This window comes from Callorhinchus milii, unplaced genomic scaffold (assembly GCF_018977255.1).
Source record: "Callorhinchus milii isolate IMCB2004 unplaced genomic scaffold, IMCB_Cmil_1.0 Scaffold15, whole genome shotgun sequence".
Classification (NCBI taxonomy): domain Eukaryota; kingdom Metazoa; phylum Chordata; class Chondrichthyes; order Chimaeriformes; family Callorhinchidae; genus Callorhinchus; species Callorhinchus milii.
In genome coordinates this window covers 2048333-2070067 of record NW_024704756.1, presented here as the reverse complement: position 1 = coordinate 2070067, position 21735 = coordinate 2048333, and the positions used below count along the sequence as shown (strand labels likewise).

Sequence of the window (21735 nt, the reverse complement as noted above, 5' to 3'; positions counted from 1 at the left end):
GTGATGGCAGTATTTGGGTGCAAATTCAAAACTCTGTCCTGTATCCAGAACTTATCACAAAGCACACACACAGACAGAAGCATTTCATTGAGGTTGGTAATCACAGTCTTCCAGTCGTACTCTGAAATTCTGCACCGATTCTGGGCGTTGATTTGATTGTAAATTGGATTTATGGGATCAGTGAATGTGGGTATATCAGGAGATATAATAAATAATCCTTGCATTTGATACAGCGCTTTTCACATCTGCTAGACGTCTAAAGCACTTCACAGAATATACCGTGAAGTGAATGACTGTATTTTGTGGGTGAAACTCCACACAGGACTCCACATCACAGACATTGTGAAATATTAGAGTGCTTTTTCCGTCTATCCATTGTAGGAATACGTGACTAAAATGAACTGTGTGCTGACAATGTCTATTGAAGGGAGACGGGGAGTTGTACAATTGACCTTCGCATAATAATAGAGCAATAATGTTATATTTGATTAAGCGCCTTAACTAGTCGTCGAGATGTCTCAAAAGGCTTCACAGGATTTTAGTGTAAAGTGAAGCAACTGTATTTGTGTGCCTCGAGGATGAACGCAGCAGTCAATTTGTGCACAGCAATGTCCCACGAGTAGTCATGAAGTGAATGATCAATTTTTTCTGGGAGATTGCAGGCCAGACACTGGGAGATTCATCTCTTGTGAATGAAAAAATGTGAACTAACCAGAATGAGTTTCAACCCAAACTTGTTTGAGGATGATAACATAGAGTGGGAGGGCACGGGTCAAATTTGTGACTTTTATAAACCAGGTTTATTAAATAATCCTTGCATTTGAAACATTGGCTTTCAAGACGAGAGGACATCTCAAATGCTGCTCAGGATGTAATATCAATGTAATGATCTTATTTTGTAGGCGAAAGCAGCAGCCAATTTGCATTTAGCAATGTCCCATAAATAGCCGTGAAGGTGGCTTTACTGGAGGAGCAAACAACAGTAATTCAAGTGAATGGCCTCCTGTGGTGTAGTAAATGCCTATGGTTTAAGGATAAATCTCCAAATTAAGGAGCTTCTCTTCTCAGTCTTATTTTTACACAATTCAATCCATGCCTGTTTGTGGGACCCTGCTGTGCGCCATTGGCTTCTGTATCTCACCCACAAAATACACAGTCAATCACTTTACAATATATTCTGTGAAGTGCCTTGAGACGCCTCAACGATGCAATAGAGCGCTATATCAAATGCAAGAATTATTATTATTTTTATGATTAAATGTCTCAAGTAAGTAACTTTAGTTATTGCAAATATTTTGCAGTTAGGCTTTTATAGCCTTTATCTCTTTTTGTGGTATCAATATTTAATGCATATTCTAACGTCGATTGCTATGGCTGAGTTTGTGCTGCCCATATTAATACTGTAGATGGTATTATATTGAAACATTAAACCCCTTCACAAGGCATTCTGTCAATCACTGATTGATTGTGTCAGAAAACACTGCATCCATTTGCTCCAGTAACTTCCTGCAAACAGCCATGTGTTGAATGACCAATTTCTCTGGAGTTTATTGCGGTAATTGGCATCCAAAATGTCACACAAACAGTCATGAAGTGAGTAACCAGTTTTATTTGGGGGGGGGGTTGTTGGCTAGGACACAGAGAGAAACTCACCTCTCTTTAATATAGGATAGATTATAGATATTACACATATAGGAATGTTTGGACATAAAATTATTTCATAACAGTCTCAGAGGAAAACTGATTTTGATCAAAACATTGACTTCAAATTTACATTTCGCAGAACATTTCGCCCCTTATAACGAGAGGCTGGTTACATATTTGGTGAACTGCTCTCAGTCCATAGCGATTATGAAGGGTGCTATATCAATGCAAGTTGTTGTTCTCGTAGCATTTCAGAGCACCAAAATATGATATTTTTAAAAAAATACAGCTTTCATTTTGAAGCCCGTTTTCTGTACATTTATTTTAAGAGCTATGGCAACGCAGATGGAAAATTAAGGCTGAATTCAACAATTTTCCAAAATGTGGTCGTTCTGAAATGCTGCATTATTGTCCAAATCTGGGACCAGGACAGAATCTCATCTCCCACGTGTTAAAATAACCTGCATTTAAACAGTGTCTCTCACACGCTGAATCTCTAATAATACTAACAATAATAATATTTGATATAGGGCATTTCACCTCTGGAGAATGACTCAGGCACTTCACAAGGAGGTTATTGTAAAGTGCATTGACTGTGTGTTCTGTGTACAAATCAGTTAAGAAACACTGCTAATTTTCACCCTGATAATTGTTTTGCTTTAGGACACAGAACAGGAGAATACCGTTCACTGTAGACACTGCAGATATCACCATGATTCACTTTAACAGGCAACAAACAACAAGAGAATAAACCAAGGACGCGACTTCTGTAGCGAGATTTAATATCTTTCTTACTCAATGTAGCATCCAGTTTCATTCCCAATGCTGATAATATTCCTGCTTCACTGCAGCTCACTGCAGACCGTTTCAAACACAGCACTTTTTGTGCAGAAATTGGGTGATGAAATTTACAATGTCTGTATTGAAATTGTTTTGTGCAATTGATGTCCTGCTTTCTCTGTTCAATCTGAAGCAATGCTCCTAGTTTGCTGTGTCTGCACTATTTAATATTTTACATTCCTCAATAAGGTCTCCTTTTAACCCTCTTCTCTTTCAATGCCAAACTGATAATAAATCATAATAATAACCCTTGTATTTGATATAGCGCCTTATCACATTTTCGAGATGCCTCAAAGTGCTTATATCACAGAATATACTGTAAATTTACTGTAAATAAGACTGTGTATTTTGTTTAACCATCTATTTAAATGATCAATCATCAAAATCAGTAGCTCAGATCATTTAATCAAATCCACAGTCCCATGAATTGAACGAAGAATATTTTGTGGGCGAAACACGGCAGACAATATATTCTGTGAAGCACTTTGAGATGTCTCAATGATGTGATAAGGCGCTATATCAAATGCAAGGATTATTATTATTATTATTGTAGCCAGTTGCGCACAGCAGTGTCCCACAAACAGTTGTGGATTGAGTGACCAAATTATTATTATTATTTTTTTGAAGGGATTATTACCTCTGGAAAACCGATCCGCCAATCAACTAACAACCGGGTTCCTACTTCCTTCTAGGTAAACAGAGTAAGGAAGCTTGCCTAACTTTTAACCCTGCTGTGAATCAAACCCAAGTCCTCTCTCTTGTGAGGCGAATGCTCTAACTACTAATCTTCAGGACACCTCATTGACACCATCCTTACACCAGGGATTAGTCTAGTCATTCTCTGCTTGCTTTTAAGGCTCATATATGTGGCTGCTTGTGGCATTATAATAATAATCCTTGCATTGGATAGAGTGCTTTATCATGTGAAATGTTTCACCCACAAATATACAGTCAATTCACTTTACAACATATTCTGTGAAGCGCTTTGAGACGTCGAGAAGATGTGAAAAGCGCTATATCAAATGCGAGGATTATTATTATTTATTTAAATGTCTCAAAGCACTTCACAGAATATACTGTAAAGTGAATTAACTATACGTATATTTTTGGGAGAAAGTACGCAGCCAATTGCCTGCGTATTTTGTGGGCGAAATGCAGCAGCTAATTGCCCAAAGCAGTGACCACAAACAGTCGTCGATTGAGAGACCAAATTATTATTTTTTTTTGAAGGAATTATATCCCCCAGAAAAGCGATCCACAGTCGACGAAAACAACCGGATTCCTACTTACTGCTGGACAAACAGAGGCGTGTGGAGTAAGGAAATGTTTCGTCCTGCAAGGGAATCGAAGCCAGACCCTGTTGCTTGCGAGGCGAGTGCTCTAACCACTGAGCTACAGAGCTCCATGTGGAGTAACCCATGAAGATTGATACCCTGCTGAGTTGGGTTCTCTTACACTTGGGCGCAAATTGGCTGCCGCGTTTCGCCCACAAAATATCCAGTCAATTCACTTTACAGTATATTGTGCGAAGCGCTTTGAGACGTCTCGAAGACGTGATAAGGCGCCATATCAAATGCAAGGATTATTACTGTTGTGTTCGTCCACAAGATGGCAGTGCAAGTTGCTTTTTTGGGGGCTGATTTTGCTTAGGTTTCTTTAACTTGACGTCAAATCCTAACGCCTGAGCCTTTGTAAATTGCTGTTGTTGAGGTTCAAGATGTCTTGAAATATTATTCTCAGTCAGAGCCTTTGGTGGTGAACAGATTTCTAACTCGACATGAATGTCAACACTGGAACATTGGGCTTGGCACAATCCTTAAGTTACTCCTTATTAAGATTTCTCATGGAGTGTTACCCTTACACGACCTGTTGTTGCTATTTTCCTCTGGTTGTTATGGTTTCACTTTCTGAGTTCCCCTCCTTATTGTGGTTCTCCCTTTGCTATGGTTCCCTCCGTTAGGAGCAGGGAATCATCCCACTCAGCTCCTGTTACCCTGTAAGCCAAAGCTCTCACGGGGAGGGTGGTCCGAGCTGGACAAGCAGTAGGAAAGCTTGCCAGACTGTTCTCTCAATGGCAAGGTGTCCGGTTTTAGTTGGTTAGACTCCAGCAGTTACCCCAACTCGCGTTCTGGGGACTCCAAGCCTTGGTTCTTGCTAACCTGTGCCTCATACTCTCCGGAATTAAGTAAGCAGGATGCATCCCTCCAGGGAGAGAGTGCGCATTCCATTCCAAAACACGGAAATCCCTCCATGTGTAGGTGGGATGCATGAGACTCTCACTTTGGTTTGGATACTCTTAAGCATGGTGATGGGTTTCCGTATGTGTCTGACCCGGCTGACTCCCCTCAAAATTGTTGGGGTTCCCTTTGTTCAGTTCCCCTTGTTGGGGGTGTTCCCCTTGTTGCGGTGCCTTTTCCCTCAGCAGCGAAAGCTGTCTGTGACGCGGACACTTACTCGACATTCCTGAGGGAGATCTTCTGGTTGGACCGTGCGTTGGAGACCGTTATGTAGATGTGCAGGGCAGTCAGTCGGAGCATCACATCGTCTGAGAGGTCTCCAGTGAATCTCTCCCTCATCACATCACTGCAGCTCTGGGGAAGCAAAGCATCAGACACCTGACTCAGTGAATATCAGTCCTGTCATTCTCGCTGTACCTAACGTTCAAACACTCAAGTTCGTGTTTGGTTGGGAGGAAACAAAGCTTTTATGTCCAGTTAAATACGTGCCATGGTTTTAATAAATATTATATAGTACAATGAGTAAATAATATTCTAACACTAATTATCTCCATTTTCTACATGTGATGAGAGTGCGTATCCATGTTTACTCCTGTCTGTGTGAGACTCTCCATTTTTCTCTCTGGCTGTCTTTCTCTCTCTCGCTTGGATTTTCTCACCTGAGCGTACAGGTACTCAAAGGCCACAGGGTCTCGTCTGAGAAGGTCCACTGGGTCCTTTGGGAAGAAGGTGATTCTCAGGATGCACTTCATGGTGTTAAAGTGACTGCGCTGCACCACCTAGAGTGAGGGAGGATCAAACAGAAGCTGAAGCCACAGCAAGGGTAGGAGATGTTGTAGAACAGACATCAGCACCTGGAGCAGCTCTGGTGTAGACCCAGACTTAGATCCAGATCCCAGATCCTCTCTTCCAAGACCTACCCATGAGCCAGGCTGGGCAGGGTTGTCTATCAACCGTGCATTGTGGATCCACGTGGCTCAGGAACCAGGCTACCAAGACCATCACAGAGGGTTGATTTAACTCCGACATCCTATTGCTTAGCATGTCAAGAAGCACATCAAGGAGCCCCCACTTATCTCCCTCCCCGAGGAGGATATAAATTGGAGGATAAAATAGTAAACAATGAGAGTCTGTGCTCTACTGACCTGGATCAGAGTCTCCGACTCATGGAGCACGAGCAACTTCTTCCCTGGACCCTCATTCCCCACCTCCAGCACCAGAGCAAAGTGCTCTATACACCTGATAGACAGTCTGTCCTGAAGTGAGAGGATCACATCCTGGAAACACACAACACATTGAGAGCTCCCATCACTGCTTTCACCAGGGAGACCACCTCACTCTTACTCACAAGCGAGGTTCGACTCGACCTTCAGATGAGAAGTTAAACCGAGGTCCCGTCTACTGTGCAGATGGACGTTAAAGATCCCGGGGCGCTATTCGTAAAGAGAGGGGAGTTTCTGTCTTGTCCGGTGTCCTGACCAACAATCCTCCAGATAAAATTGGTCACTCACTTCATGGCTGTTTGTGGGACATTGCTGTGCGCAAATTGGCTTCAACTTTCACCTATAAATACAGTCACAGAGAAAAAAGTGACAAGAGAAGCAGACCTCCATAGCCTGGTTGCATTGTGATCCAGGGTATGGAGGGTGAAAGGCCAGAGTACAAGCCATTACGTCAGCCAAACATCTAGGAGGGAGCTTTGCCCCACTTGTCCTCAGTGAAAAAAAATCGGCTGTGAAGCCTTTTGAGGTGTTACGGCGATGTGATAAAGCACTACATCACTGTGCGCTGTGCGCAATTGGCTGCCGCGTTCGCCCACAAATATAGTCAATCAACTTTACAGTGTGTTCTGTGAAGCGCTTTGGGACGTCCTCCCGACGTGAAAAGCGCTATATCAAATGCGAGGATTATTATTATTATTATTATTAATATTATCAAGCGCAAGGATTTTTATTTTATTCTATGGTGCGTGCAGTGTGTCGTGTGTCGCGTTAGGCCAGAGATACCTTCACTGTGGTTCTGCTATCAAAGGTGAATGACTTCATCTGCCCGTTTTCCAGGTACACCTTCAGCACGTTAGCGATCAACATGAGGGTTTCCTCTTTCATAAGATCCTGACCAGCCAAGAATGAAATAGCACGTTCATTTTGTTAGCGAACATTCATATAAACTCACATAATAACTTAGGTTTTTATAGCTCCTATAACATCAAAGAACTTTACAGTAATCAAGATACGGTGGTAGAGAATTTCATATTCCAACCACCCTATGTGTGTGAAGACATTTTTTTCTTATATCCCTTTAATCCCTCTCCACCTAAAAGTTGCCACTCGTTCCGTGGCTGTTTGTGGGACATTAACGTGTGCAAATTGTCTGCCGTGTTCACTTACAAATACACAGTCCCTCTGTTCTAGAGTAAATCCGGTAAATACTGTTTGAGAAGTTACAACAAAGCAATAACAGCAACAACTTGTATTTATATATTGGCTTTCATGCGCGACTGTGTCTCAGAGCACTTAAAGCGCTCTCTATCAAATGCAAGAATAAGCTCTATGTTAAATGCAAGGATTATATTATCTTAAATTTGTGCTCTCTTGTTCCTGGCTTGTGGAGTGCTGTAGCTCAGTGGTTAGAGCACTCGCCTCGAAAGCGAGAGGACCTGGGCTCGATTTTCGGCAGGGGCGAAATGTTGGGAAAGTTTCCTTACTCCACATGCCTCTGTTTACCTAGCAGTAAATAAGAACCTGGTTGTTAGGCGATTGGCGGATCGCTTTGCTGGGGGTAAAAATCCCTTAAAAGAAAAAAGAAAATAATACGTTGGTCACTAAATCCTTGACTGTTTGAGGGACGCTGCTGTGCGCAATTGGCTGCTGGGTTTCGCCCACAAAATATACAGTCAATTCACTTTACAGTATACTCTATGAAGCGCTTTGAGACGTCTCGAAGACGTGCTGAGGCGCTATATCAAATGCAAGGATTATTATTATCATCATTATTATTATTATTCTCTCTTCCCTTTGTGACCAGAGGCTGTAAGCATTACTCACAGAGCTATTCCCGTTCACCGTCACCTCCTCGGAAAACCGTACTTTCACCGGGTTTGAGCGCAGCTGTGCTTTCTTCGCTGCACTGATGAAGGCAGATTTGGATGACTGAAAGAGACGTCAGATGGCATCCAGGTTATATATTGGATAGAGCACCTTATCATCTAGTTGAGCTCTATCAATCACAGCAATTGGCTGCCGCGAATCGCCCACAAAACGCTCAGTCAATTCAGCCTCAGAGTATATACTGTGAAGCGCTTTGAGACGTCTCGAAGACGCGATAAGGCACTATATCAAATGCAAGAATTATTATTAATATTATCAAAGTAATTGACAGGATTTACTGTGTATTTCTTAGGGAACAATGCAGCCAATTTTGCACGCAAGAAAGCTCCACAAACAGCCATGGAGTGAGTGACCAATTGTATCCGGGGGATTGCTGGCCAGGAACCCCGCAGGAGAGAAACTCTTTCTCTTTTTGAATAGTGCTGTGGGAACTTTAACGTCCACCTGAACAGGCAAGACAGACCCTCGGTTTAACCCAGTGTCAGGAGTGCCAACCTTTGAGTGGGAGCTTGAACTCACAAGTACTCACTCAAAGGAAAAAAGTGCTACCAACTGAGCCAGACTGACCCCACTCAGATTGATACATGTTCTACATTGGTACAGTGTCCATATATTTATCATGCGAGGAGGTGAGAAAGAGAGAAAAAGAGGTCGCCTGCATTACTTTAAGGCCTCCGGTGCTGACAACTTAACATTCTCTTTGTTGTACAGTGCAGCTGATCTCCTGCCAACCATCTGCTGTGGTTCTTGTTCAGAATTTATGGAAACTCATACAAGTCCTGACGGTGTTTTGAAGGGATGCCTCGAACTGACTGTCACTCGTTATCTTGTTACCTATCGTTCTTTGTGACACAATTCTGTGCCAAAGAAGTGGAAAACAGAACAATTACTCCAAGTCCAGAAGGTACCTCCAGATTGTAGACCAGATTTACAGGGACTACTTCTCAAAGAGGTCTCCCAAAGTGCTTACGAATTCTGCACATTCAAATCCCAAACTGGGACTTTGTGCTCACAGGAGGGTGTGTAACAGTTGCTGTCGTCCTTCAGATGAGATGTTAAACCGAGGATGTTAAAGATCCCACGGCACTAATTAAAAAGAGAAAGGAGTTTCTCACAGTGTCCTGGCCAACAAGCCCCAAATCAAAAATTGTAGTCACTCACTTCATGGCTGGTTGTGGGACTTTGCTGTGTGCAAATTGGCTGCTGCACTCTCCTGTAAAATACACAGTCACTACATTTTACAGTAAATCCTGTGAAGGGCTTTGAGGTATCCTCCTGATGTAAAATGCATCATATCAGAAGGAAGGATTATTATTGTTATGAATAATAAACCGGCTTCCAAATTAAGACAGAGTTTAAATATTTTCCACAATTTCGTGCAATCATATATTTTATAACAATGGTCCTAAGGTTAAGGGCATAAGGAATTTTAGGGCCACAGGAACAGGAATCTGGACAATCATTCTCCTCCTTAGTCTAGAATCACGGAGAGAATCACCAGTTGCTGCCCACAAATGTCCATTGCCTTGTTATGAACCTCCAGACAGGGTGTCCACAAAGTCCTGTTACCCCTGTTACAAAACAGTGATACCAGGCAATAGATGGGGGTAACAGGACTTTGTGAACACCCTGTAGCGTGCCTAATCTTTGTGCCATACACGGCAATGTATTCTCCCCATCGTCTCCAGTACCGTAAATCCCCGCTCGTTGCACTAGGCACAGAGTATCCCACAGCGAATTATTGAGGGAGAGAGAGCGCTTACTTGATGGGGCTGAAGGACAGTCAGGAAAATGGAATCTTTGTCATTCCTGTAAGAGAGAGAGGGAGGCATTACGTCTGCTGTTTTCACTGTTTAGATTTCATTGCTCGCGCTCACACTGAGACGAGATCTAAGGTTTACGAGCTGCAATTTTCAATCTATTCTTCTCAGCTCTGCTTGTCAGCGTTTCTCTGGGGCTGAATTCAGCGTCGCCCGTAAAGTGCAACAAATTCTTTTTGAAATGAAGTAGAGCCAAATCCATTTAAGATCCATTCTGAAGTGATTGATTCCCTGTTACACTTCACTTTCTATTCTCTGCCAAACAGGATGAAAACCTAATGAATGACCTTGGAATATAAAGAACAAGAGATTCCCCCAGAATGTTACAGGGCAATCGTTGTGTTTGGATGGTTTATATGTAGAATAACAACGGATCCTGTGAATGAGTTGCAGGCTGGAAGCTAATTGAAGGTTTTGATTGTGTATGTCAGAATAACGCAAACTCAGGAACGAGTTATAACCTGGAACTGAGTCGAATGGTTCAGGACATCTCATAAACATTGGAATAGTTTCAAAGATCTGAACCACAGATGTTAAGCAATTAATTATAGAATTCAAGTAAACTATATGGAAAAATCCAATATAAATTGGATATTTATTATATTATAGCTATAGAATTAATAGATACAGAATATATAAACTTACCAACCCTATGGTTAGATAAATAGCCTGTAACTCACTTCTGAGATTATAGGAACATAGGAATTAGGAGCAGGAGTAGACCATTCAGTCCCTCGAGTCTGCCCCGCCATTCTGTAAGATCATGGATGATCTTCTAACCTAACTCCATCTGCCCGCCTTATCCCCAAATCCCTTAATCCCTCTATGCTTTAGAAATCTATCAGTCTCAGTCTTGAATATGTTTAAGGACTGAGCATCTACAGCCTTCTGGGTAGAGAATTCCATCAATTCACTACCCTCTGAGTGAAGAAGTGTTTCCTCAAATCTGTTCGAAAAGGTTGATCCTTAATCTTAAAACTGTGACCCCTGGTTATAGATTCTCCCACCACGGGAAACAGTCTCACACTGTCTACTCTGTCAAGCCCCATAAGAATCTTATATGTTTCTATAAGATCATCCTTACTTCTTCTATATTCTAGAGAATACAGCCCTAGTTTATTCAGCCTATCCTCATAGGTCAATCCCCTCATCCCAGGAACTAACCTAATGAACCTGCGCTGCACCCCCTCTAAGGCGAGTATGTCCTTTCTTAAATAAGGAAACCAAAATTGCACACAATATTCTAGGTGCGGTCACACCAAGGCCTTATACAAGCGCAGCAAGACTTCCCTACTCTTGTATTCTAATCCTTTTGCAATAAACACCAACATGCCATTAGCCTTCCTAGTTGTTGCTGTACCTGCATACTAACTTTTTGTGACTGGTGTACAAGGACACCCAAATCCCTCTGAACACTAACACTATCTAGTCTCGCCCCCTCTAGAAAATAATCGGCATTTCTCTTTTTACTACCTAGTGAATAACTTCACACTTACCCACATTATATTCCATCTCCACCTTCTTGCCCACTCCCCAAGCCTACCTATATCCCTTTGCAATTTTTTGTGTCATCCTCAGCACTTACTCTCCCACCTAGCTTGGTATCATCCGCAAATTTAGATATTTTTAGTTCTACGTCCTCATCTAGATCATTGATACAGATTGTTAATAGTTGAGGCCCAAGCACTGATCCTTGTGGCACTCCACCAGTCACATCCTGCAATCTGAGAAGGACCCCTTCATCCCTATTCTCTGATTTCTTCCCGTTAGCTATTCTTCGATCCATGCTAATATATTGCCTTTAATTCCATGGGCCCTAATCTTGTGTAGCAGCCTTTTATGTGCTCCTTGTCGAATGCCTTCTGAAAATCTAAATACACTACATCTACTGGTTCCCTCCCTATCTAACCTGCTAGTTACATCCTCAAAAAACTCGAAAAGATTTGTTAAGCATGACTTCTCTTTTGTAAAAAGCCATGTTGTCTCTGCCTAACATGTTATGGTTTTCTAAGTACCCCACTACGACGTCCCTAATTAAGGATTCTAGAATTTTCCCTACCACCGATGTCAGACTGACTGGTCTCTAGTTCCTCATCTTCTCTCTCCCACCCTTCTTAAATAGTGGTGTTACGTTTGCAATCTTCCAATCAATGGGAACCGTTCCAGAATCCAGAGAATTTTGGAAGATCAAAAACAAGGCATCCACTATCTCATCAGCCAACGTAGGATGCAGGTCATCAGGTCCAGGGCATTTGTTTCCCGAGTACTAATTCTTCACTGATGTTAATTTCCCTAAGTTGCTCACTAACATTAGCTTCTAGATTCCCCTCTATTTTTGGTAAGTATTGGTCGGTGATTCAAAATATAAACTATCTGAACCCTTCCATTAGATTTCAATTAAACCTTAGGCGAGTTTCCTTACTCCACACACCAAAAATAATTAGTCACTCAATCCACAACTGTTTGTGGGACACTGCTGTGTGCAATTGGCCATTGCGTTTTGCCAACAAAATACCACTTAACGATATATTCTGTGAAATGTTTTGAGATGTTTCAATGACGTGATTAGGCACTGTATGAAATGCAAGGAGTATTATTATGATATAGTAGCAGGCGCTGCTGCGTACACGCACAGTGACAGCTCTCAGGGTTGTCTCTGAATAGTCTCTGAGAATCTGTTAAATCAATGACATTAAAGCCTTACAAGCAAAATGGCCGTAAATGCCATCTGCACTGTTGCCCAATGCTGTCTAGCAGCAGCTGTGCTCTTTATTGCAGTCCCTGAAAATACTTGTTTACCAAGTGCGGGAGAGCTGGAGTGTTAATGGGACACATCAACCATGGCAGACAATGTATAACAGCATAGGAGATTGTTTTGGAGGAAATAGGAGTCTCTCTAGCATGAATTCCGCATGTGTCAGACAACCGGCTGATCACGGTGATGGGTTTCCGCATGTGTCAAACACCTGGCAGACCATAGGAACCCATTCAGCAACAAGGACTTGCCTTTCTATTTATTTATAATAATAATGATACTTGTATTTGATATAGCACCTTAACACATCTTCGAGACGTCTCAAAGCGCTTCACAGAATATAGTGTAAAGTGTATAAGGCTGTGTATTTTGTGGGTGAAACGTGGCAGCCAGTTTGCATGCAGCAATGCCCCACAAACAGCCATGGAGTGAGTGATCAATTTTATTTGGGGGATTGTTGGCCAGGACACTGAGAGAGAGAAACTCCCTCCTCTTTTCGAACAGTGCCATGAGATCTTTAACATCCACCTGAACAGGCAGACCGGACCTCGGTTCAACGTCTCATCGAAAAGACGGCACCTCCAACAATACAACACCTCCCCCCCCCAGCACTGCATTGGAGTGTAGGCTTAGAGTATGTGATTCCAAGTCCCAATATGAATCGAAGGCAAGAGAGAGAGCTACCACTGCATCAGGCTGACACACGATAGCACCTAACTGCCTCAAAGCTCTTCACAGTAGTATTGCCAACACAGTGTCTTCAGTTATGGAGACTGCCTCACAGACATGGCTTACTGACAAAGCACTAAGCTTCTCAAGCCATCTGGCTGTACCCAAGTGGTTTTGGAGCCAGACAGGAGGGCGTTAATGCGCTTAAGTGTGTCGTCTTGGTGATTCGGTGTAATGGCCGCAGCTGGTGCCTGCCTGCCGGATGTTCCTGAGACATCATTTTTTTTTGCGAGGGGATTATTATCCCTATAATAGTTGTCCGGCAATTGACTAACAACCGGGTTCTTACTTACTACTAAGTAACCAGAGCACTTGGAGTAAGGAAACTTGTTTAAGGTTTCGCCTCGCCCAGGAATCAAACCCAGGTTCTTTCGTTTGCGAGGCAAGTGCTCTAACCATACTCTACAGAACTCCATGGACTCCATTAGACCTAGTGTCTTACTACAACATTTAGTCTTCTCCAAGCCTTGGCTCTTGCCCAATAATTGACTGGATTTGGTGAGCAGGGTGCGTCCATCCAGGGAGAGAGTGCGCACATCATTACAGACACACGGATATTTTCATAAGTATATGGAGCTCTCAGTAGTTTGGGTTTGGAGTCTCTCTAACACAGAGCCCTGTAGTGTGGTGGTTAGAGCACCAGCGAGAGGACTCAGGTTCAATTCCTGGGCAGGTTGAAACCTGAGTCAAGTTTCCTTACTCCACACACTTCTGTTTACCTAGCAGTAAGTAGGAACCCGGTTGTTAGGTGATTGGCAGATCACTTTTTTGGGGTAATAATGACAATAATACTCCCTTCAAAAAGGAATAATAATAATAATTTGGTCACTCAATCCACGACTGTTTGTGGGAGACTGCTGCGCGCAATTGGCTGCCGCATTTCGCCCACAAATATACAGTCAATTCAATTCACAATATATCCTGTGAAGCGCTTTGAGACGTCTAGAAGACGTGAAAAGCGCTATATCAATTGCAAGGATTATTATTATTATTTATTTGATTTACAGTCAATTCATTTTAAAGTATATTCTGTGAAGCGCATTGAGACATCTCAATACAGTGATAAGACGCTCTTTCAAATGCAATGATTATTATTATAACATGGTGATGGGTTTCAGTGTGTGTCAGACAGTTGGCTGGCCAACAAACCCAACTCAGTAACGTGGAGAGGAAAGTGCACACTTTGAACTCCATCCCACAGACTCTTCACCTCATTCCCTCCCTTCCCTCCTTCAAGGCACGTTTCAAGACTATCCTCTTCGACCGTGCCTTCGGTCACCCTCCTACCCTTATCCTCCTTGCCTCCATCCCTCCTGATCCCAACCCCCAGCTCAGTTCCAAATTCCTGACTGTCCAGCACCTTGGGACGTCCTCCCAACATGAAAGGCTCTGTATACAAATGTAATTTTGTATTGTATTGTATTTTTATAGTGCCTAAAGGTCTCTTTCAGTAATTACTTTCAGTGCAGTATGGCAATCTCCCAGTGCATTACTGCTGCAACGCACTGTGCATTATCCTCTTCGAGATTCAGTCCTGTCTTGTGCGTTATTTTGTGCGTATGGCATCCCAATCTAAATGCCTTCCTGACCTCCTGTTCTGTGTTGCTGCAAAAGCTCACTTTAATGTCTTTCATCTTAAAACATTAAAGCTGAGCGTCAGAGATAAGTATTTACGCTAACGTAAGCAGATGAGGCATAATCCAAAATAGCTTGCTTAAATGGGAATAAATGAGAGGAAATTGTCTGACGCCAACAGAGAAATAGGACGTGGAGAGCACCGGAGGGGAGCGTAGTAATTTTCTAACAGGTTAAAAGGGATATTGAAAGTGCAACTGAACCCTGGAGATGAGCACAGCTGAACATTAAACTCAAGCTTCTCCTCGCATCATAATGTTAAAGGGGAATCACAGAGAAAGGTGGATTTGAAGAGATAAAAGTGGCAGTGAACTTACACAGGATAAAACTGTAGAATTGTAAATGAATTTCCACAAAGTATTCACTGGAGAGCAGTAACTTCTCACCCAAATACTCGCATCACCAGGATCCTGCCTGAGGTTATTGTGGTGAAGTTGTTGAGGTATTATGCAAGAAAGCTTGATTATTTGAGGCATTCTCAATCTGCGTTGAGTTAGTGAAGTGCTGTAGCTCAGTGGGTTAGAGCACTCGCCTCGCAAGCGAGAGGTAATGGGTTTGATTCCCTCGCGGGGCGAAACCTTAGACAAGTTTCCTTACTCCACACTCCTCTGTTTACCTAGCAATAAGTAGGAACCAATTGTTAATCAATTGGTCGATCACTTTCTGGGGTAATAATCCCTTCCAAATAAACAAACAAATAAATAGCAATTTGGTCACTCAATCCACGACTGTTTGTGAAGCACTGGTGTGAGCAATTAATTGGCTGCTGCGATTTGTCCACAGAATATGCAGTCAATTCACTTTATCTAGATTCTGTGACATGCTGTGAGACATCTCAACACTATATCAAATGGAAGGATTATTATTATTAGTCATCTGTCCTTGTGTTACAATAGAAGCTTTTCATAGTTTAACGAGACACAAAATAATGGGTCAAATGGCCTCCGACTGTGTCTTACAGTACATCTTCCTGGTTCTAATGGTGTTAATTTTGTCCAATTTATTATTTGTCTGAGATATGCAAGTATTTTCTGCAGCAGAGAAAAATCACAGAAAACTCACACTTTAAATTCACTGAAACAAATCGTGCTTTTATACATATAATGTATATATATGTACACACATAGATATGGACAGATATATTTTTGGTGCAGAAATGTTAGTGCAGAACTCAAAAGGATTAATTGCACAGTTTAATTCCAAAATAATGTTGGTTGGTGTGCATTTTTTGTAAGAAAAGAATATGCAGTTTGTGGCTAATTCTGGATGGATGGGAGCCCCTTTATTTTTCCCTCTTGGAGATCCTATTTGCGGGGGTTAAATGGATATCTAAGCTCTATTTTCAGGACTTAGATATATTATTTAAGGAAATAATATCATAGGATGACATGTCAAGTGACTGCCAGGATGGTGGAAGGTGAATTGGATGGACCTTGGTCTTTTGTCTAGCAAATTCTTATGATCTTATGTAAAAAAATGGTGCTTTGATGACTGAACAAATGTGGCAAGAGATTACCTTACAAGGTCTATGACTCTCTCCCTCGGGGCAGTGCTGACCACCTCATCATCTATGGCTAGAATCTGATCTCCTGGTATGAGTTTGCCCTCCGATGGACCGCCTGACAGAGAAATACAGAAATTTACATTGGCTTGACTCCTAATGACAGTGTTCAATGCTTAAATAAGTGTCGGTGTTTCCTAACAGATAATAATAATCATAATCCTTGCACTTGATATAGCGCCTTATCATGTCTTGGAGATGCCTCAAAGCGCTTCACAGAATATGCTGTAAAGTGAATTGACTGTGGCGAAAGATAAATTATATTCTTGCAGAATCTTATATTGATAAAGGGATGACTTTATTTTTTCTTAACCAACTATTTAAATGACCAATCTTCAAATTCAGTAGCTCAGATCATTTAATCAAGTTTTACAGTCCCAAGAATTGAACGAAGAATAAAAGACTTGATCAGCTGAGGACAATGTTTTTTTTCCATAGCTTCACATGAGAGATCTGTGTCACCAGCCAATGCAATGAGCATCCAAGCGTGAGTCATTGCTGAGACCAATCCTCAAGCTTGGGAACTGGGAGTGTGTGCTGGGGTCTGTGTAACAGGGAGGGGGTTTACACAACAACAACAACTTGCACCTATATAGCACACTCCACATAGGGTAGCATCTCAGAGCGCTTATACATTGATATTCTGAATGATTTGGAAAATTACATACTAACACTTTGGCAATAATAATAATAATAATAATCCTTGCATTTGATATAGCACCTTATCACGTTGTTGAGATGTCTCAAAATACTTCACAGAATATACAGTAAAGTACAATGACTGTGTATTTTGTGGCCATCTCTAAGTGTCAAGGTTGAAGCACACTGCACGGATTTCAATTTGAATTTCTTGAACTCTATACAATGGGAGAGATGAGAAATGATATGATCCATTGAACTTCTTACACAAAAATAAAATGGGATTGAAAGAGGAGTCGATCCATCGGGATCTTCTACGTGAAAGTGAACATGAATGCGTTTGGTCCATCAGATTCGGCACGAGTGGGAGATATGGGAAAGAGACGGATCCTCTGGGATTAACACTCAAATCGCTGTGTGGCTTTGACCCTCTAATAGCGTAGTATTTTTTGCACCAGAACCAAGAAGTATCCAATTCAACTTTAAATTAATTCAGCGAATAAACAATATTAATATTAATAAAATCCTTCCATTTGATATAGCGCCTCATCACGTCTTCGAGACGTCTCAAAGCGCTTCACAGAATATACTGTAAAGTGAATTGACTGTATATTTTGTGGGCGAAATGATCTGCAAATTGTTCCAGAGAATAACTGGAAGTGGGCTCCAATCCAAGTAGCTTCTATATTGAACTCAGACCTCAGTGTAACACTGCAAGCCTATTGTATCTATTTGCTTATCATGTAAAACACAGCGATTTCAAATGGAATTCCTTAGTTAAGAAATCCAAGTGGGGTGGCATTTCAGTAACAAGTCACACAGACCGATATCAACCCTACCACAAACATACATCACGTCAGCAGGAATGCCCAAGAGAGTTACTGTGCCTTTTGTACAGATTCCTTCATTAAAGAATCTCATTTGAAATTTCCGCATTGTGGACTCCAGTAGACACAGTTAGTTTGTTTTATTCTTTTCTCAATAAAGTTTATCCACATCGACCAGAAGGACAAACATATGGAAGCCAAAGTCTTACTGTGGCCAGCCTGACTGATTTAATGGTAAGACACCTCCCATGCCATAACCTAACGGTCATTATAATGAAATGTAACTGAATGAAGCGCGAGGCAAGGATGCAGGAACTCTACAGTGGATGAGATTGGGATGTAGAGCAAACTTGCACTAAGCACATGAGTGAACGTAAAGCAGGGGGAATGCCTCATAGTCACTTTACCTGCTTCACACAGGTCTCACCTGGTGTCACAGCTCTCACAATCACTGGCTTCTCACTCCCAGCCACAAACCCAAAGCCATAGATAGAATCCCGTTTGATCTCGACTTGTCTTGTGGCGAAGGCAGAGTGGTGACCACATTCCATGTCATTGTAGGACACTGCGTGCATCACATGACTGCAGCAAAAGAGAGGTTATAGGTTAATAATAATATTCCTTGCATTTGATACAGCGCCTGATCACGTCTTCAAGACGTCTCAAAGCGCTTCACAGGATACACTGTAAAGTGAATTGCAGCCAATTAACGGCGCTCAGCAGGATCCCCACAAACAGTAGTAGATTGAGTGACCAAATTATTATTTTTTTAAGGGATTACTACCCCCGGAAAGCAATCTGCCACTCGATGCCTAACTCAACACTTTAGATAAGTTGTCACAGAGCCTTGGAGTGACACATAATCAGGAGTTCACTGTATTTTGAAAATGACAGATGTTGTATAGACTGAAAGGGCGGTGGAAGCAGACACATAATAACTTTCAAAAGGGAATTAGATAGGTACTTAAAAAGGAAAAATCTCCCACACATTAAAATAATAACCTGCATTTAAACAGAGTCTTATATACATTAAATGTATAATAATAATCCTGGTATTTGGGGAAGGGAATTGGATAGGGAATTGGATAGGTACTTGAAAAGGAAAAAATTGCAATGCTATGAGATAAGAGCGGGGGAGTGGGGCTAGATGGATAGCTCTTTCAAAGAACCAACATGCATGTGCATGATGAGCCAAGTGGCCTCCTTCTGTGCTGTAAGATTCTATGATTCTATACCTCACCATGAAACCTTACAGGTAAAAACAGGTCTTCAATTGAAAGCCCTATATTGGTCCTTGTTGGGTAAGTGCAGCACATGAAACTATACATTTGATCATATACTTCAGCAATACCTACTAAACTTTCCAGATATTTTCACACACTAAGTCCAAGTGCCAAGCTCCTTAACATCCCAAAATGATTCATCTAAATTAAAGGAAGCCGAGACCAAGGAGGAGATGTCAATGTGTTTGGGGACCACTCACTCTGGCCTGGAAACTGTGCTGAGGAGTTGAGAAAGCTCCGATGAGCCTTATTATTTCTCTAGGCCTGTATCACATTTTGAAACTATCTTGGGGCTTGTGGGGAGCTTCATCGGCAGAAACCAGCATAATCTGGTTGAGTCAGCCTTGAAAACTCCCAATCCTTCCTCATTTCCTCCAATAGGTCATTACAGCCACCGCAGTGTATTTTTCAGGAAGATTCTGACTGATTAAAAGCGAAACACTTGACTCTGTATTATGTTGTTAAGACCGCCTTGCAGATTTATTGCAATCAGTGCGGAATTATTTACTGCAAAGGCTGCAGTCTTTTTGCACTCAACTCTGTCCTCCCGCTGCCTTTTAGGGCTGCTTTGCTGGCCATCTCTACGTGTTTGATGATGGATCCACAAGGAAGTGCTTGCAAATCTCTGGCTGATGAATTGCCTTTTGCCCTGATTGCAAGCAGGAGAATTGAAATGAAGTTTTAAGTGATATGTGGCACATCTGCTAAATGTGGGAGCCAAGGAAATGGTTCACTGAGGCTGAATAAAACAGTGAGTTGACCTGCTTATATAAAATGGGTGTGAGATTCAACTCGACAGTTTCTAAGAGACGATGGACGGCTCAATCTACTAGAAAAACAATTTCCTCGTATTGCAACCACAACCATCTGACTCGGAGCGAGAGAGCTACCGACTGAGCCAGCTTGACACACAAGATGGTGGTGATAAGGGAACAGATAAGAGAAACTATTTCCTCTGGTGGGGAAACCAGAACAAGGGGGCATAGTCTTAAAATTAGAGCTAGGCCATTAAGGAGTGAAATCAGGAAGTGTTTTTTCACACAAAGGGGAGCGGAAACATTCTTCCTCAAAAGGCTGTGGATGCTGGATCTATTCACATTTTCAAGATTGAGGTGGATAGATTTATGTTAGTTCAGGGTATCAAGGGATCTGGGGCAAGGGTAGATAATTGGAGTTGAGGTACAGATCAGCCATGATCTTATATAATGGCGGTACAGGCTTGAGGTCCTGAATGGCCTCCTCCTGTTCCTATGTTCCTAATTTAGCAGCTTTTGATTTAATTTAATTTAAGTTTTTAAGACTATGCAAACGCCCTGCTTGTCGGCCTTCCCAACTCCTCCCTCCACAGGCTGCAGATTATCCAGAACTCTGCAGCCCATGTCCTCTCCTGCACCAAACTCCGTGACCCCATCTCCCCCACTCTCACCCGACTCCATTGGCTCTCTATCCTTCATAGGATCCAGTTCAAGATCCTGGTCCTCACATACAAAGCCCTCCATGGTCTCACCCCATCCTACCTCTGCGATCTCCTAACCCCGAACCAACCCACCCGTTCCATCCGCTCAGCCGGCTCGGGTCTGAAATGCTTACTCTGTCGAGAGCCTTGGGACATCCTCCCGACGTGAAAGGCGCCATACAAATGTAATCTTGTTGTTGTTGTTTTAGAAGAGGGTACTTGAGTCATTTTAGGAGATCATAAAATTGTTTCCAATGAAGAAAGCCCTCGGGCCCATCCAATCACATCCCTCCAGTACACCCAACCTACCGATCCCCCCCACCCCATCACTGTGTCAAGTTTCTTAAATGAGTCCCAGTTTCTGACCTCAATCAACCTTCCAGGCAACCTGTTCCAGTCTCTGTATGAAGAAAAACTTGATGATATCTTTCCTGAAACTGTCCTTTACAACTCTAAACCAATATCCTCTTGTTCTGCTATCTTAATACATCTTAAAGTATTGATCTGGGTTTACTTTATCAATCCCATTAGCCTCTATAAGGTCCCCTCTGAGTCATCTTCTCTCAAGACTGAAACACCCTCTTGGCTTGTTTAGCCATTGCTCATAGCTCATTCCTCTAACAGTGGGCATCATCCTCCTTGCCCTCCTCTGCACAGTCATAAGAGGCTGGATTCAGGCCCCTTTATGTTGCAGTGACCAGACCTGTACAACAACTTGCATTTATTTATCATCCCTCACGGAGGGTGGTGTCTCAGAGTGCTTCTATAAGCAACATTTAAGGTGCGGTCTGACCAGAGCACTGTATTACCCAATAATGTGTCTGTGGATCTGAACTCAACTGATCTAGCAATCAGCTTCCTGTTTCTCTTGTTTATCGCTGCCTCATACTGTTTTGACATAGTAACCGAAGAGTCAACTAATACCCCTAGATCTCTTTCAGCTTCCCCTTCGGCAAGTACTATGGAGCACTTGGTTTCTTATTTTTGGATTCTATATGTAGTATTTTGCATTTACTGGGATTAAACTTCATTTGCCAGTTCTCAGCCTGTGCAGACCAAAAAAAAGGAGGGAAGATTTTTCTGGCTTTGTGTATGTTTAAGTTGAATCAGGGACAATTTAATGCTTTAGAGCAGACCTTGACAGGTTTCAATGATTGGGTTTATCAGGTGAAACATTCCTTTGACTGTTCGTTGAATTT

The 21735-nt window shown here is 42.1% G+C and overlaps 1 protein-coding gene across 1 annotated transcript in view; it reads right to left on the bottom strand.

Moving 5' to 3' along the window:
• Positions 1-19659, bottom strand: part of frmpd3 (FERM and PDZ domain containing 3) — a 41217-nt gene extending 21558 nt beyond the window's left edge. Inside the window, exons 1-9 of the mRNA XM_042340813.1 lie at positions 19589-19659; positions 18225-18379; positions 16287-16389; positions 9595-9640; positions 7769-7873; positions 6728-6835; positions 5867-5998; positions 5381-5500; positions 4939-5075 (exon numbers count right to left, since the gene is read on the bottom strand). Coding sequence (XP_042196747.1) covers positions 4939-5075; positions 5381-5500; positions 5867-5998; positions 6728-6835; positions 7769-7873; positions 9595-9640; positions 16287-16389; positions 18225-18379; positions 19589-19659 — 977 coding nt within the window. The remainder of the gene's footprint in view (positions 1-4938; positions 5076-5380; positions 5501-5866; positions 5999-6727; positions 6836-7768; positions 7874-9594; positions 9641-16286; positions 16390-18224; positions 18380-19588) is intronic.
• Positions 19660-21735: the final 2076 nt, after the last annotated feature.